The 16,852-nt window shown below is 46.2% G+C and overlaps 2 protein-coding genes across 10 annotated transcripts in view; both read right to left on the bottom strand.

The window, feature by feature from the left end:
* Positions 1 to 16,852, bottom strand: part of LOC126981474 (supervillin-like) — a 229,315-nt gene that overhangs the window by 20,118 nt on the left and 192,345 nt on the right. The window lies entirely within an intron of this gene.
* On the bottom strand, positions 6,834 to 13,790 carry LOC126981475 (uncharacterized). 5 transcript variants are annotated; one of them, XM_050832555.1, is made up of 2 exons: positions 7,098 to 13,790; positions 6,834 to 6,955 (listed from the first exon to the last, which is right to left on the bottom strand). In XM_050832555.1, the coding sequence occupies exon 1, from the start codon at positions 11,353 to 11,355 to the stop codon at positions 10,411 to 10,413; it is 945 nt and encodes a 314-aa protein (XP_050688512.1). In that variant the 5' UTR covers positions 11,356 to 13,790; the 3' UTR covers positions 6,834 to 6,955; positions 7,098 to 10,410. The 5 variants fall into 5 exon arrangements, with proteins under 5 accessions (XP_050688512.1, XP_050688513.1, XP_050688511.1 ...); XM_050832556.1 differs by having other exon boundaries at positions 6,840 to 7,057; positions 7,133 to 13,790; XM_050832554.1 differs by having other exon boundaries at positions 6,840 to 7,097; positions 7,173 to 13,790.

Genomic DNA, 16,852 nt, shown 5'->3' with positions numbered 1-16,852 from the left:
CACAACGAGACACACTAATCACACACAATATTATGAACTCAACGAAGAAGGAATAAACAGACAGAAGGGATGACTACGAGAAATCCTTTTTAACGTAACTGATCCGAGTAAATATTGACTCAAAAACACGATGACTGAAGTTGAGAAGCCTGAACGATAAACATCACTTGTGTATAACGTTAGAGACGACCATAAAAGTGATAAATATTTAGGAAGAGGACGAAGGAGAGGGGAAAAATAAGTAAGAGTTTGTCCTACGATGGGATTTAAGTTTTGTTGTTTATTTAAAAGTTTGAGAAGGAGGAAAGACGTTTAATAAGCTATGTTGGAGAGAGAGAGAGAGAGAGAAGCCTGTTTACTGCTGCGCCATAGAGAACAAAAATAAAACAACACACACACACACACACACACACGCACACACACGGAATCCTACTATTTGATTTACCATGGACCCAAACAACATGTGTACCGATTAATGTGTGTGTGTGTGTGTATGTGTGTGTGTGTGTGTGTGTGTGTGTGTGTGTGTGTGTGTGTGTGTGTGTAAGAGACAAACCTCTCTCTCTCTCTCTCTCTCTCTCTCTCCGCGATGCATCATGGGCGACACGAGTGCGAGCTTTGATACAATACAAACGAAAAGAATAAAAGTATGTTGGGGCGAGCGGGCTGGTAGCGAGGGAGAGCTCACTGGCGGACCGACTGGCTGGGTTTCTGCCCCGTTCATTTGGCTGATGCGAGAACCGAACTCACACGCCTCCGACTTTTTATTCTATTTTTTGCAGCACGGATCGAGAGGTGGAAAAAAATATATATATGAAGACGAGATAGAAAGAGCAAGGAATAAATTTTAGGTGCAAGGACAAACGGAGTGACGGGGATATCTATCTATCTATAAAAAAATATTTATATAATGTTAAGAGGTCGCATGCACTCACTGGTGGCTGAGTCTGGCAAATATGAACTCAAAAGAAATGTATAGAAAATATCTTCGTGGAAATTCATGTTTTTTTTTATGTACATTTCGAAAGTCTACGTTTATCTCTTAAGAAATTCAACATTCCATCTCGCGGCAGGTTTCCTGAACGTAAGAGGCAGAGCTACGAGGCAAGAATGTCTTTTTTTTTTTTTCGCTGCGAGCAACAACAACAGCTACACCGACAGTACTTCCTCTCGAGGCCGCGGCTGGCTCTGCTACAAGCCGCCGGTGCCTCCTACAGCGGCGAGGGCGTGCGTACGGGGGCGTGCAGGCGGGCAGGGCTGGGGGGGAGACTACCGAGGCCAAAGTGGAAGCGAGGGAGTATAATTCAGCGTGGGAGACGGAAGCCAAAGGTCTAGGGAGTGGTACCTCCTTTTTATGCTGTCTTTAACACGGAGAGTTAATTTTCGTTTGCTTTTCTTGGCTGAGACGGAGTCGATGTAGCGTTCCTGGTTGGGTGCCTTGAAACGAGCATCTGCTGGCGCCCTGGCCCGTCCCCTGCCCGGAGAGTGCGGGGAGCCGTGGAGGTTGTTGTTGATGTTGTTGTTTTCAGAGTCGAGGTAGTCAGAGTCGTTGTCATAGGACTCGTAGTTGTTGTAGCCAAACTGGTCGTGGTGGTGGTGGTGGTGTGTGCCGTTAGAATACTGGAGGTGGTCGCTCTCCCCGCCCGGCTCAACCCACGCCTGTGCTGGCGGCCACTGCTCGTGCATGACGTGGCGAACCTCATACTGTTTGTAAATTTCCTTCGCGAACGACATCCCCACCTCGTCGTCGCTTGCCTGAGTGTCTGCCTCGCCGCGACGCCCCTCGTGCTCCTGGTGCCTCGTCCACTGCGGGGCCTCACGCTCACCTTCCTTCTCCCTCCCCGCGTCTTCACCGCGTCCCCGCGAGGCGGCGAGAGGCAGGTAAGGGTCACGAGGCGTCGGGGCCTCCTGCGGGGGTTCCGCTGAATGATCAGTGACCCCCAGCGAGGCGCCCCCGTCAGCCGGCCACTCCGTCTCAATGTGCCTCGCGCCGGTGGAGGTGAATTCGTTTGTCTTTTGAACTTCGTCTTCCAAGCGGTTCATTTCATTCTCAAACTGTCTGAGGACTTGTTGCTCCTCGTGTGTGCACTGTGAACACCCACACTGGTCAGGGTGCCACTCCTGGTCGAAAAACATACCCTGGGTAGGGCCACGGCGCCGCCCGGACCCCGAGGACTCCCGTCGACTCATCCTGACAACTCACACTTGTGGTTTGCAACACACAATGTGGACAGTCGCGGCCAAGAAGTCACAGCTGTTTTCTCTTTACACTTTCGTCGAGTTAATTTTATACTATCACCAAAGCGTCACCAGAATCCAACAACATGCATTTTCTTGAACTTTGCTAACAGATTACGTGCAACATCATGACCGACCAGAGTGCCAGCCAACAACTTCCCCACACACCCACGCCCAGCAAACCATTCCTTACGCTACAGCTGAACAAAAGCCAAGATACAACCAGCGGTGGCGGCGGCGGCGGCGGCGGAGGCTCGGTGCTGAGTGAGAGGCTCGGCCAGAACACGGCACCTGTAGAGGCCAGGTATTCCCGCCTCTGCTGCCGCTGCTAACCTCACGGGCTCTGAGCCACGACTGCCGCCTGCCGGAGCCTGGCGGGGCAGCTCAACCCGGGTCCCCGTCTCGCCTGTCGTGGGAGTTGCCAACGAGTCCCCGATCCCAGCGCCACACCCTGCCACGCCGCGCCTCCCATCCACTCCCCGCAGCCAAGAAATGTCCATAGATATATTCAACGATAATTGCGCTTGTGACGAGGCGGTGACACGGGCGAGGGCTGGCGGGGGGCGAGGAGCGGCGGGGGCGAGGGAGCAACAGTGGTCTAGCGTCGCCTTCCGCCCGGTCTGAGTCAATACGTCTGCCAGCATCGGCGGTCGTGATTTATGTCCATCCGGCGCTGAAGTGACTCTATCCTCGACAGTAACTGGCCGGCCACTGTTCCTCTCGCGGCACCACCTCCACCACCACGGCCACATCCTTCATCATCACCTCCACTACCTACAACACCCACCCGTCACCACTACCATCTGTATCATCACCATTTCCTCTATTAGAATCATCACCAACATCACCACCTCCATCACCATCACCTCCACTACCTACAACACCCACCCGTCACCACTACCATCTATATCATCACCATTTCCTCTTTTAGAATCATCACCATCACCTCCAGTCATTACAACACCCATCACTAACACGATTACCACCAACATTATTACCACTTCCTCTATAGTATCACCACCACCACCAGCACCACCACCACCAGCAACAACAAAAACAACTTCCCACTCTTATGGCGGCGGTTTCAAGTGACTGTCGTTTGTTTCGCGTATCTCTTTTTCCGCCCGCCGGGATCAACAGACTGGAGCTCGCCTTACGCTTAACAGTTCCTCTCATCAAGGCAATGACGACCCACCAAATGACCGACTGGCAAATACAAAACCCTCCTCCTTCATTTCATTTCTTCACTCGACTCCTTTTCCTCCATCACCTTCCTTCACTCCTTTCCTTCCTTCCTCGAGAACACAATCGTACTACAAAATCCTCCTTCACTCCTTCCTTCCTTCCTTCACCTCTTCTTCACTCCTTTCCTTCCTTCCTCGAGAACACAATCGTACTACAAAATCCTCCTTCACTCCTTCCTTCACCTCTTCTTCTCTCCTATCTCTCCCTCCCTCGTAAAGACATTCGTACAAAATCCTCCTTCCTTCCTTCCTTCACTCACTCCTTTCCATTCCTCCCTCAAGAACACAGTCGTAGATAACTTTCCTTCACTAAAACACTTCTTCATTCCTTCACTCAACTCCTCCCTTCTTTTTCTGCCTCACTCGAAAGCCAAATCGTACAAAACTCTCCTTCAATTTAACCATCCTTCACTCCTTCCTTCTTTCCTTTACTCCTTCTTCACTCCTTTCCTTCCTTAACTCCAGAACACAATCCTATCAAACCCTCCTTCACTCCTTCCTTCACTCCTTCTTCACTCCTATCCTTCCTTCACTCCAGAACACAATCCTACGAACCCCTCCTTCACTCCTCCTTTCCCTCCCTCAAGAACACAAGCTTACGAAACCCTCCTTCATTCCTTCCTTCTTCACTCCCTTCTTTCTCTCCCTCCCTCGAGAACACCAACGTACGCACATACACACACACTCCTTGCTCTCCTTCCCTTGAACTTCTCGGGGCGTAACAATTCTCTCTCTCTCTCTCTCTCTCTCTCTCTCTCTCTCTCTCTCTCTCTCTCTCTGTGTGGCCACTTAACATTTAAAGATACATTCAATACTTACATTCCTCTCTCTCTCTCTCTCTCTCTCTCTCTCTCTCTCTCTCTCTCTCTCTCTCTCTCTCTCGACACACACACACACACACACACACACACACACACACAGTTTTTTTCTTCCGGCAGAGCTTGTAAACACTACCCCCTTCCTCTCCATTGTGTTTGTGTAGCAGTGCAGTAGAAGCAATATAAGTAGTAGTAGTAGTAGTAGTAGTAGTAGTAGTAGTAGTAGTAGTAGTAGTAGTAGTAGTAGTAGTAGTAGTAGTGAAAAAAGTTACAGCGTATTCTCTCACTGTCGTAAAGGGGTAGTGAAGCATCGATGAATCAAGAACAAGAACAAGAACAAGAAAATTACGGACAGACAGACATCAGGTGGCCATGTCCCTTCACACCTGTTTTAAGGGAAAGGTAAAACTCAATTACATAAGTGTTGGGGCGTGGGAGAGAGGGAGAGAGAGAGAGAGAGGGAGAAAGAGAGAGAAGAGGAGGAGCAGCGGGGAAGCCACCAACCCCCCAGCCAGCCAGGAAGGTGAAGTCTGGCGGCCGCTCAGGTGAACAGGATTATGGCAGGTGTATGGCAGGGAAGGTGTGTGTGTGTGTGTGTGTGTGTGTGTGTGTGTGTGTGTGTGTGTGTGTGTGTGTGTGTGTGTGTGTGTGTGTGTGTGTCAGTACACACACACACACACACACACACACACACACACACACACACACACACACACACACACACACACACGCTAGTCCATTCACCAGCACATTCAACATCCCTATCTCACATTCAGTGCACGCAACACACCACCTCTACACCCATCCCCCCCCCCTCCCTCACCCTTCCTTCCCCTTTCTCCCCACCTAACTCCCTTCACTTCCCTAATTTACCTCCCCCTTCCATGCCTCTTCCACAACACCCACCTAATGCATCTCCCAACGCACTCATCTAACCCCCCTCCTCCTCCTCCTCCTCCTCCCACACTCACTCATCACTCCTTACTCCGCTAATTACGCTCCCAGCCCTCTCACTCCCAGGCTTCCACTCCTCCACCACTCCACTCCAAGATCGGGTAATTCATCGCGCCCTCCTCCACCGCATCGCCTTCGTCTCCGGCCCGCCCCTTGAGGCTGTAAACGTTTATCTCGGCGCCTTGAGATAACGAAGGTGATATGAGGTAGTTGGTGATGTTCTCTTAGTAACGTGTGTGTGTGTTTAGATATACGGTTTTTTTTTCTATAGGTTTATCGGAGTCTATATCTCTCTCTCTTTCTCTCTGTTTTTCTATTTCTTTTTCTATCTCTCGTTTTAAGATTTTTCATTTTATACCTCACTATCTCTCTTTCTATCTCTCGTATGTCAGATTTTTCAAAGTTTATACCTCTCTCTCTATCTATCTATCTTTTCCTTTCTTTCTCTATCACTCGTTTTAAGATTTTTCATTTTATACCTCTCTTTTTCTATCTCTATCTCTCTATCTTTCTCTCGTTTTTCAGATTTTTTAAAGTTTATACCTCTTTATCTATCTATCTATCTCTTTTCTTCTTTATTTCTCTATCTCTCGTTTTAAGATTTTTCAGTTTATAGCTCTCTCTCTGTCTCTCTATCTTTCTCTTTCTATCTCTCGTTTTTCAGATTTTTCAAAGTTTATACCTTTCTCTCTGTCTATCTTTTTCTTTCTTTCTCTGTCTCTCGTTTTTCACAGATGTTTCTTTTTCTATCTATCTTTCTCTTCTTTCTTTCTCTCTATCTCAAATCTTTACTATAATGCACTAATCCTTCCCTTCCTTCCTCCTTCCCATCCCTTCCCTTAGTTTCCCTACCATACTCCTTCCCTTCCTTTCCCCTTCCATCGTTTTCGTCCTCTACCCTTCTATGTCGTGCACCTCCCGTCCGTCCGTCTGTCTGTCCGTCCGTCCGTCCGTCTGTCTGTCCGTCCGTCCGTCCGTCCGTCTGTCTGTCCGTCCGTCCGTCCGTCTGTCCGCCACAAGTAAAGCGGTTCGAGGCCCATTCCGTTAGCCTGACACGCATCACACCTATTTCGCCTCTCCGGTAATTACGTGCCGCGATGAATGGCCCCCCAGACGCGTATTAGAAGTCACCTCGTTGCCCTCCTCGTCCTCTTCAGCGGGGCGAGGACGAGGGTGAGAGGGAGGACCTTGGGTGACGCCCTTGAACCAGCGTTACCATTTTATCGTACTCAAAACATCGCATTTATCAGTTCCAGTGCCCCAAACTCTCGTACCCACACAGATAGCGAGATTCCAGTTAAAATTATCGTTAAAAGCGTTACTTATTGGTGTTTGTTTGCGATATTTGTGAGTCGGAAGGCGGGAAATCTGATGTGCTGAGTGGCTAAGTACGATAATTTTGTAACGCTGCCTTGGACTCTGCTATAGACCGTCCCGTGTGACCTGCGTGATACCCCCCCCCTTTTTTTTTTCAACAAAGGAGACAGCTCAAGGGCAAAAAAAAAAAGGAAAGAATAAAAAAAAAAAAGCCCGCTACTCGCTGCTCCAAAAAAAAAAAAAAAAAAAAATCAAAAGAGGTGGCCGAAAGAGAGGTCAATTTCGGGAGGAGAGGTGTCCTGATGTTTTGACCTTCAGTATGTGGTTAGAAAGACACTTGCCATGACCTTCACCTCTTGATCAGTAGGATGCATTTGTTTTGACCTGGTAGCGTATGGACAGACACTCAGTGCACCTTTTGGGCGGCGTTTTGACCTTCTGACCTTTGTTTTGACCTGGTAGCGTATGGACAGACACTCAGTGCACCTTTTGGGCGGCGTTTTGACCTTCTGACCTTTGTTTTGACCTGGTAGCGTATGGACAGAAAGACACTCACTGCACCTTTTGGCCAGCGTTTTGACCTTCTGACCTTTGTTTTGACCTGGTAGCGTATGGACAGACACTCACTGCACCTTTTGGCCAGCGTTTTGACCTTCTGACCTTTGTTTTGACCAGGCACGTATTGTTAGAAAGACAAACACTGCACCTTTTGACCTTTGTTTTGACCCTTTGACCTTTGTTTTGACGGGGATCCTATGGTCAAATACACCCTTTTGACCACCATGACATCTTAGCTTTGACCGGTAGCGTATTTTTTTCCACAGCTAAAGAAACAGCTCAGGAAAAAAAAAAAAAAAAAAAAAAAAAAGCTAATCGCTGTTCCCACAAAGACAAATGTAATGAGCGGCCAAAAGAAAGGTCAATTTCAGACCTGATCCTTTTTTGACCAGCGTGACACCTTTGACTTCTAGCGTGTGGTCACAAAAACACTCTTCCCATGACTTGCACCTCAGCTGACACCTTTGCGTCATCTCCACCACGCTGCTGACACCTAACACACACACACATAAATCACCCTCCGTCATGCTTCCTGTGGTGCTGCTGACGGTGCTGAGGCAGAGGACTGTATTTTAAGACACCATCGCTTCTCACATCAACTATTTCTAAAGGTCAAAGAGGGGATCAATCGGGTTTTCATGAATGTTTTTTAAGGTTCATGCCACAGAGGAAGGGTCGAACTACCACCAGGGTCATAAAACTACCCCTGGAAAGGCCAACAGCTCCTACGAAAGCCATGTCAAATATGTGAACTTGGGCAACGAAATGTTTTAAAATACGACCCAGAATCACCAGCACCCCCGAACGCCCATGAGCCCCCCACAGCCCCAGCCTATCATCAGCTCGCCTATATTGATCACTATCGAACACAAGACCTATGTTTATCGAGTCCACTTACTTCAATCAGACGCTATTGATTCGGGATTCAGTAATTACATCGCCGCCACTAAGTTCATACGCCTCAATTTGCATAGTTACTCGCGCTAATTTAGAACTCAGGGATCAACGCTAATTGTTTTATACCTGTAATGCTGGGAGGAAGGCCCCGCGAGTCTGTTATCGGGGAGGTGAGGTGCGTGTGTGTGTGTGTGTTGGGGGACTTTCACTCTCTATAATTCGGGAAGTCAGGCTGATTGGTCACACCTCTCCACATCAGCAAAAAGGATATGAAGGGAAAGGAAGGGGAAATGTGAAGAAAGGATGACAGTGAAAAGGAAATGAAGGGAAAGGAAGGGAGAACATGTGAAGAAAGGATGACAGTGAAAAGGAAATGAAGGGAAAGGAAGGGGGAAGTATGGGAAGAAGGGATGATAAAGCAAAGGAAATGAAGGGAAAGGAAGGGGAAATGTGAAGAAAAGATGACAGTGAAAAGGAAATGAAGGGAAAGGAAAGGAAAGGGAGAAATAATATGTGAAGAAAGGATGACAGTGAAAAGGAAACGAAGGGAAAAGAAGGGGGGACATGTGCAGAGAGGGTGACTGTAAATACTATGTGCTTTCTTTAACATAATCTTTGAAAGCACATCGTCCTGCTGAGCCCCACCAGAAAAACGCACACACGCACTCACGGCCGGCCAGGCAGTGCGGGGCGGGCGGGAATAAAACCTTTTCCAGGTGGTAGCGAAAGGCGCCGCTCGGCACGGCTCCAAGGCGCCGACAAAAGGAGGAGGTGGGTGGAGGGGAAAAAATCATGTCACTTAATTTCCTTCGCCGCTCTGCTCTGCTCCCGCACGCACGCCGAGGAAACCACGAACCTCTTATCAGAAGGACTCTCTCTCCGCCCTCCTCCCTCTTCCCTTCTATCTCTCCTCCTCCTCCCTTTTCTCTCTTTTTCTCTCTCTCTCCCCGGGAAAGCAAAGGTGCATGTCGGTACATAATTCGCAAAGGTAGACAGTGATTGAGGCAGCGCAGGTAAAGACTAACGGGCCATATTCTCTCTTCTCCCTTCTCTTTCTCTCTCTGTGTCTCTCTCTTTCTCTTCCTCCCCCCCCCCCCCTCACCTCGCCAAAGCAAAGGTGCATGTCGGTAAATAATTCGCAAAGGTAGACAGTGAAAGACGCAGCGAAGGTAAACACTAATGGGTCATATTCTCTCTCCTCCCTTCACTTTTTCTGTCTGTCTGTCTGTCTGTCTGTCTGTCTCTCTCTCTCTCTCTCTCTCTCTCTCTCTCTCTCTCTCTCTCACCTGGCCAAAGCAAAGGTGCACGCCAGGTAGAAAGAGTGAACGATGTGGTACAGGTATAGATTAATAAGGTCCGGTATTTTCAGACGCTTCCGGCTCTCACATCGACGTTTCTCCAAGGCCGAAAAGGAGATTAATCGGGTTCTCTTGAGTGCTCTTTCACGTACATGGTTAAGAAGAATGATCAACCTACCACCAGGGCCATAAAACTACCGATGGAAATGCCCAAAACACCCACGAAAACCTCATCAAAGAGTGTTGTTTCACGTACATGGTTAAGAAGAATGATCAACCCACCACCAGGGCCACAAAACTACCGATGGAAATGCCCGAGACACCCACGAAAACCTCATCAAAGAGTGCTGTTTCACGTTCATGGTTAAGAAGAATGATCAACCTACCATCTGGGCCATAAAACTACCCATGGAAACGCCCACAATACCTACGAAGGCCTTGTCAAAGAGGTTAATCAGCTTGTCATGGTACAGATGAATGCCCAAACTACCACCTGGGTCATAAAACTACCCATGGAAGCGCCACAATCCCCTACGAAAGCCTTGTCGAACGTGAGTGCACTTGGACGGCGAAATGTTCCAGAATATGACCCCGCGGTGACCAAGGGAGCGCCTGTGTCTGCGGCGACGAGAGGGAAAAGTTACAAAACGAGCCGGAGAATTTATCGCTCCTTTTCGTTAGTTAGTTGGCGGCCAAGTCCCAAAAATTACGGCCATTGATTCGGGTAAAGAAAGAGGGAGGAAGGAAGGAAGGAAGAGAGGAAGGAAGTGGAAGGAGAGGATGGAATGGGAAGGAGACAAGGAGAGGAACGGAATGGGTGGTAAAGAAATAGGAAGGTAGGAAGGAAGGAAGGAAGGAAGGAAGGAAGGAAGAGAGGAAGGAAGTGGAAGGAGAGAATGGAATGGGAAGGAGACAAGAGGAGAGGAAAGGAATGAGTGCAATACAGAGAAAGAGAGGAAAAGGATGTTAGTGGTAAAGAAAGAGGAAGGTAGGAAGGTAGGAAGGAAGAGAGGAAAGAAGGGAAGGATGGAATAGGAGGAAGACAAGGAGGAGAGGAACAGAATGGCCGCGATACAGAGAAACTAATTAAAGGAAGTTAGTAAAAAGGAAAGGCAATGAAAGAAAGAAATGAGAAGAAAGGATAAAAAGGGAAATAAAATGTACGAAAGTAGGGAAGGAAAAGACAAGAAAAGAAAGCAAGGGAAAGGAAAGGAAAGGAGGGAAGGAAAAGATAAGAAAAGAAAGGAAAGGAAAGGAGAGGACCAGATAGAGAGAGAATAAGAAACGAATGAAAGTAAAAAAGAAAACGAAATGAAAGAAAGGGAAAAGGAAAAGACGAGAGAAGAAAAGAAAGAAAAGGGAAAGGGAATAATGCGATACAAAGGGAAAGGAAAAGATGGAAATGAAAGAAATGGGAGAAAGGGAAGCGGAGAAGAAGTAGAAGGAAATGAGAGAGATGGATAGGGAGGAGTTGGAGGAGGAGGAGGAGGAGGAGGAGGAGGATGCTGAAAAGGAAGTGGAGGAGGAGGAGGAGGAAGATGAAGAGAAGGAAAAGGAGAAGGAAGAAAAGGCGGAAGATAAATAAATAAAAGGAAGAAGAGAAGGAGGAGGAGAACGATAAAGAGAAAGGTAAGAAGGAGACGAAGGAGAAGGAGAAGGAGGAGAAGGACAAAAAAGAGAAGGAAAAATGAAAGCCGGAACAGGAAGAGAAAAATACGGAAAAGAAGGAGGAAGAAGACAAAGAGAAGAAGGATAATGATAAGAAGTAGGAGAAGGAGGAGGAGGAACAGGAAGAAAAGAAGAAGAAGGAGAAGTTAACTGAGGAAAAGGAGGAGGAGGAGGAGGAACAACAGGAAGAGGAGGAGGAGGAAGAGGGCGAGGAGAAGCAGGAGAGAAGGTGCGGAGGAGGAGGAGAGTGAGGAAGAGAAGGAGCAAGAGGAGGAGGAAGATGAGGAAGTTGAGGAGAAGCAGGAGGAGGAGGAGGAGGGGCAGGAAGGTAAATCCATGAGCCAAACACATCAGGAGATTCATTAATAGGAATCAATTATCGACCAGACACATTCCCAGAGGCACCGCTCCCATACCCGATAGCGTGCGTGTGTGCGTGCGTGTAGGCGTGTGTGCGTGTGTGGGAACGTGCACTAATCCACCCACACACACCCACCCACACACACGGACACACACGCACACACGAACAGACACACAAAACAACGACTTAAGTACGGTACATTTCTTCATCATTCACTAAAACTTCCTCCTCTTCTTCATCTTTTTTTCTTTTTTTTTCTCCTCCTCCTTTTCCTTTTATTTTTCTTCTTCTCTTTCCTCCTCTTCTTATTTGTCCTCCTCTACATCTTCCTTCCTTTATCCATTTCCATATTCATCTCAGGTACGAAGCACACACGAAAAAGAGGAGGAGGAAAAGGAAGAAGAGGAAGAGGAGGAGGAGGACCCCAAGGCAGCTTCCCTTCACCTGGCCTAACGTCACCTAATCTAATTTAAGTCCACTTTTATCCCTCGTGTGTCCCAGCGCAGGATCAGAACCTTTGACTCATCCGGGGCGAGGCAGGCGGGTATTATCGAATATCTGAGCATCGCGGTGCTGAGGGAGGGGTGGAGAGAGGGTCAGAGGGAGCGAGAAGGAGAGAGAAGGAGAGTGGGTGGAGGTGGAAGGTGGGAGGAATGAATGGAAGGAACAAGATAACGTGGATAAGAGGGGAGTAAAAGAGAGATAAAAGGGCGGAAAAGAGAACACAGGAGTAAAGGGGAAGAGAGGAAAGAGAGCAGAGAGAGGGGGAGATCGAGGGAAAGGGGAGAGAACATATGGAAGGAAAGAACAAAGGAAAGTAGAGGATAAGAGAAAGGAGGAAGATAAGGGAAAGGAGATATAGAGGAGATGGAAGAGAGGAAAGAATGAATGGAAGGAACAGGCTTACGTAGGTGGACATAAGGGAAGGGAAAGGAGAATAAACGAAAATAGAGAAAGTAGAGATAGAGAAGGAAGAGAAGGCACATAGAGGGAGAAGGGAAAGAGAATGGAAGGAATAGGATAACGTGGGTGATGATGATGATGAGGAGGAGGAGGAAGAGGAGAAGAAGGAAGGAGTCGTCGAGGTAAAAGGCAAAAAAAAATATATATATAATCAAGTCGGTGAGAGGAAGTGAAAGAGAGAAAAGAACTAAAAAGAAACAGGAGGAGGAGGAGGAGGAGGAGGAGCCTAAAGGAGCCGCCAAAGAAGGTCATGTCGCTCACTTCACCTGTCGATAATAGCACACCTGGGCGCCTCCACACCTGTCCTCAGCCCTCGTCCCGCGCGCTGAGGTGAGTTCGGCGGCCAGGTGGAGGGCGCGGAACAGGTAAATAGTCACTCCTTAATAATGAACACCTGAATGAACCTTTACGGATATTATTTACTTCTCCTCTCCTCCTTCTCTTCTTCCTCTTCCTCTTCTTCTTCTCCTCCTGTTTCTTTTCGTTCTTTCCTCCCACTTCATACTGACTTGATATATATTTTTTTTATCTTTTATCTCTTCTTCGACTCCCTCCTCCTCCTCCTCCTCCTTTTCTTCTTCTTCTTCTTCTTCTTCTTCCTCTTATTCTTCTCCTTCTCCTGTTTCTTTTCTTTCTTTCCTTCCACTTTTTACTAACTTGATATTTTTTTTCTTTTACCTCTTCTTCGAATCCCTCCTCCTCCTCTTCTTCTTCTTCTTCTTCTTCTTCTTCTTCCTTCTCCTCCTCCTCTACACCGTTTCATTTTTACCTTTTCTTTGTAGTTTTATATATAGCTTCTTAAACACCCCAATAAATTTTCTTAATACCTTTTTACTGTTTTTTTTTGTGCTATTCATACAAGCCTTCTAATTAGTTAAGTATTTTCCCTTTTATTTCTATTTATATATATATGTTCTTTACGTAAAGCGGGAAGGTTAATGGCTTCTTAAAACACCCCAGTCAGTTTTTCTTAATACATCTTTGCAGTTTTTAGTTACGTACATTTGCCTATTTTCGAGTTTTTTTTTCTATTTGTTTTATATATATTATTTCTCTAAGGTGAATCTGGGAAGCAGGAAGCGTAATCTGAGTAAGGTATTTGGTTCTTAAAACACATGGATTTCTCTATTTTTTTAACACGTTTTTGTCATTACTTGCTACTCAAAAATGGGGATTATCCAGTTGACCTATTTTCTTTTCCACTTAACCCTTCTTTTTCCTTTTCCTTTCTGCTGTATTTGAGGTCAGACAAGTATAGAGTGAGGCAACAGGGTGACAGGGGATGCACTGAGTTAGGCAGGGAGAGAGAAAACAGGGAGGGAGTGGATAGGGAAGAGGAAGGCAGGGAAAGGGAAAGGAAGGGGAAGGGGGACGGCAGGGTTAGGAGGTGATTAGGATGTATTAGGGTATATATTATAGGAAAAGAAAGGGGAAGGGGGGAAGGCAGGGTTAGGAGAAGATGATTAGGGTGTATTAGGGTATATATTATAGGGAAAGGGGAAGGGGGGAAGGCAGGGTTAGGAGAGGGTAATTAGGGTGTATTAGGGTATATATTAAAGGGAAAGAAAGGGGAAGGGGGGAAGGCAGGGTTAGGAGATGGTGATTAGGGTGCATTAGAGTATATATCATTATTCTATATGACGCGATGGCTCCTTAAAACACACGGATTTCTCTTTTTTTCAACATATTTTTGCCTTCCTTTTTTTCTACAACAAAGGAGACAGCTCAAGGGCACACAAAAAAGGAAACAATAATTAAAAAAAAACGCTACTCGCTTACTATATTCCTTGCTGTTCCCGCTCGCTTATTTCTCAGGTAATGACTATTGGTATTTTTTTTTTTGGTTGCCTCGGTTTTCTTCTTCATTAAGGTCAGACCGGGAGAGCGCAGGGCAAGGTAATCACTACTTAATCCTTTTATCGATAACCTTCTTTTATCCAGTTTATTTCCATTTTGATTCACCTTGATTATTTTTTTTGTCTTTTAAAACTTTCTACTACGCGTTTTCTACTCCATTTCATCTATTTTTTGCTATTTGTCATTTCTCACTTTCCCTTTCAACTCATTTTCGCCTAATTTTGCACCTTAACAACTTTCTCACTTTCCCTTTCAACTCATTTTCGCCTAATTTTGCCCTTTAACAACTTTCTTACTTTCCCTTTCAACTCATTTTCGCCTAATTTTGCCCTTTAACAACTTTCTTACTTTCCCTTTCAACTCATTTTCGCCTAATTTTGCCCTTTACAACTTTCTCACTTTCCCTTTCAACTCATTTTCGCCTAATTTTGCCCTTTACAACTTTCTTACTTTCCCTTTCAACTTTTTTTCGCCTAATTTTGCCCTTTAACAACTTTCTCACTTTCCCTTTCTACACATTTTCGCCATTTCTTGTCCTTTAACAATTTACTTTTCCTTTCTAATCTTTGTCGCCTATTCTTCAGGTAATATCTATGGACAATATTTATTTCTGCAGTCCCGTAGTTTTCCTTCCTATTTCTTTCATTTTGTTCTTTTCTTTACCTTATCTCAGCAAGGCTCTCTAGATTACCAGTGGAAGAGAGGGAATTCTTATCGTTTCAAGGTAATTATCTCCTCTACGTGACATCCGATCCCCTTTCTAGGTAGGTAATTAGCGTCTATTATTTTCGGGTATTATTTTACAAACACTTTTCCTGCCACATTATTTTTTTGCTCTATTCTATTCTTTTTTCCCACTTTTTTGTTCTATTCTTTATCTTATCTTAGCAAGGCTCTCAAATCATTATCAGTGGAGTTAGTTAGGTAAGTTAAAGTTAGTTAGTTAATCAGGTAGTTAGGTTGTCAGTTAGGCAGTTAGTCAGGTAGTTAGTGAGGTAGTTAGTACGCTCGTTAGTTAGTGAGCGTCTCTTATGGCCGATACTCAACGGCTCATTCTTTTCAGCGAGCGAGCGAGAGAGAGAACTTTTAGCCGTCAGCCCTTCTCGCAAAATGAGGGAAGATAAACAGCACCGAGTGACTATTAGAAAAATAATGATCGATTTCCTTCAAGGCTAAATTAACGATGAGGTGAACGAGGAGGAGGAAGAGGAGGAGGAGGACGGAGAAGAGGAAGGGGACAGCAGAGTGAGGAGAAGTTGATTAGGGTATAGAGTGAGGCAACAGGGTGACAGGGGAGGCATTTGGCTAGGCAGAGAGAGAGAGAGTTGATTAGAGTATAGAGTGAGGCAACAGGGTGACAGGGAGAGGCCCCTTGTCACCCTCACACCTCACTCTCCTCTACTAGAGAGAGGAAATCGAGCGAGAAGGGCTGACGGCTAAAAGTCAGGCTACTCTCTCGCTCGCTGAAAAGAATGAGCCGTTGAGTATCGGCCATAAGAGACGCTCACTAACTAACGAGCGTACTAACTACCTCACTAACTACCTGACTAACTGACTAACTGCTAGGCAGAGAGAGAGAAGACAGGGAGTGGAGAGGTAAGGGGAAGGCATGGTTATAAGTTGATTAAAGTGTAGGGTAAGACAGCAGGGTAACGGAAGAGGCATTTGGCTAGGCAGGGAGAGGCATTTGGCTAGGCAGAAAGAGGCATTTGGCTAGGCAGGGAGAGGCATTTGGCTAGGCAGAAAGAGGCATTTGGCTAGGCAGGGAGAGGCATTTGGCTAGGCAGGGAGAGGCATTTGGCTAGGCAGAAAGAGGCATTTGGCTAGGCAGGGAGAGGCATTTGGCTAGGCAGAAAGAGGCATTTGGCTAGGCAGAAAGAGGCATTTGGCTAGGCAGAAAGAGGCATTTGGCTAGGCAGAAAGAGGCATTTGGCTAGGCAGAAAGAGGCATTTGGCTAGGCAGGGAGAGACATTTAGCTAGGCAGGTTGAGAGAAAAGACAGGGAGTGGATGGAGGAGACAGGGAGTGAATGTAAAAGACAGGGAGTAGACAGAGGCGTAAGAAGACATACTGGGGTGAATTAATAAGGTGAAACACGATATAGATGAAACAGGGAGAGTGGGAGAGGGAGGGGGAGGGAGGGAGAGGTGAATGAAGGGTGAGTATAAAGCAGGGTGTTAGACAAGGGTGAGAGAGGGAGAGAGAGTTGATAGGGAGAATTGAGAGGACATGGAAGGGAATTGAATTAGATGAAACAGGAAATGAATGGAGTAGGGTGAGAGAGAGAGAGAGAGAGAGAGAGAGAGAGAGAGAGAGAGAGAGAGAGAGAGAGAGAGAGAGAGAGAGAGAATAGTATGAATGAAACAGGGTGAATGAAACAGAATGAGAGGAAGAGAGAGAACTAACGAAACGGAGGGAGAGAAAGAAAGGGAAGCAAGACGCAAAATGGATGATAAAAGAAGAGAAAAAGAGAAATAAAGAAAGGTGAAAAGATAATGCAATACAAATAGGAGAAAGAAAGAAGAGAGAGAGAGAGTAGAAGAATAACATAGAATAAATAAGAAGAGATAGAAAGAAAGGAATAAAACCGCAGAGATAGAAGAGTTGAAGATAAAGAGTAACACAGAGAATGGATAAAAAGACACATAGAGAATAATACAACACAGAAAAAGAAGAGAA

This window comes from Eriocheir sinensis, chromosome 48 (genome assembly GCF_024679095.1).
Source record: "Eriocheir sinensis breed Jianghai 21 chromosome 48, ASM2467909v1, whole genome shotgun sequence".
In the NCBI taxonomy this organism is placed as follows: domain Eukaryota; kingdom Metazoa; phylum Arthropoda; class Malacostraca; order Decapoda; family Varunidae; genus Eriocheir; species Eriocheir sinensis.
Note: the sequence above shows the minus strand (reverse complement) of the source record. Positions and strands in the feature narration are given on the sequence as shown.

What these genes read in the sequence shown, in the direction of transcription:
- LOC126981475 (XM_050832555.1), bottom strand. Translation starts at nt 11,355, where the DNA reads ATGAATCTCCTGATGTGTTTGGCTCATGGATTTACCTTCCTGCCCCTC.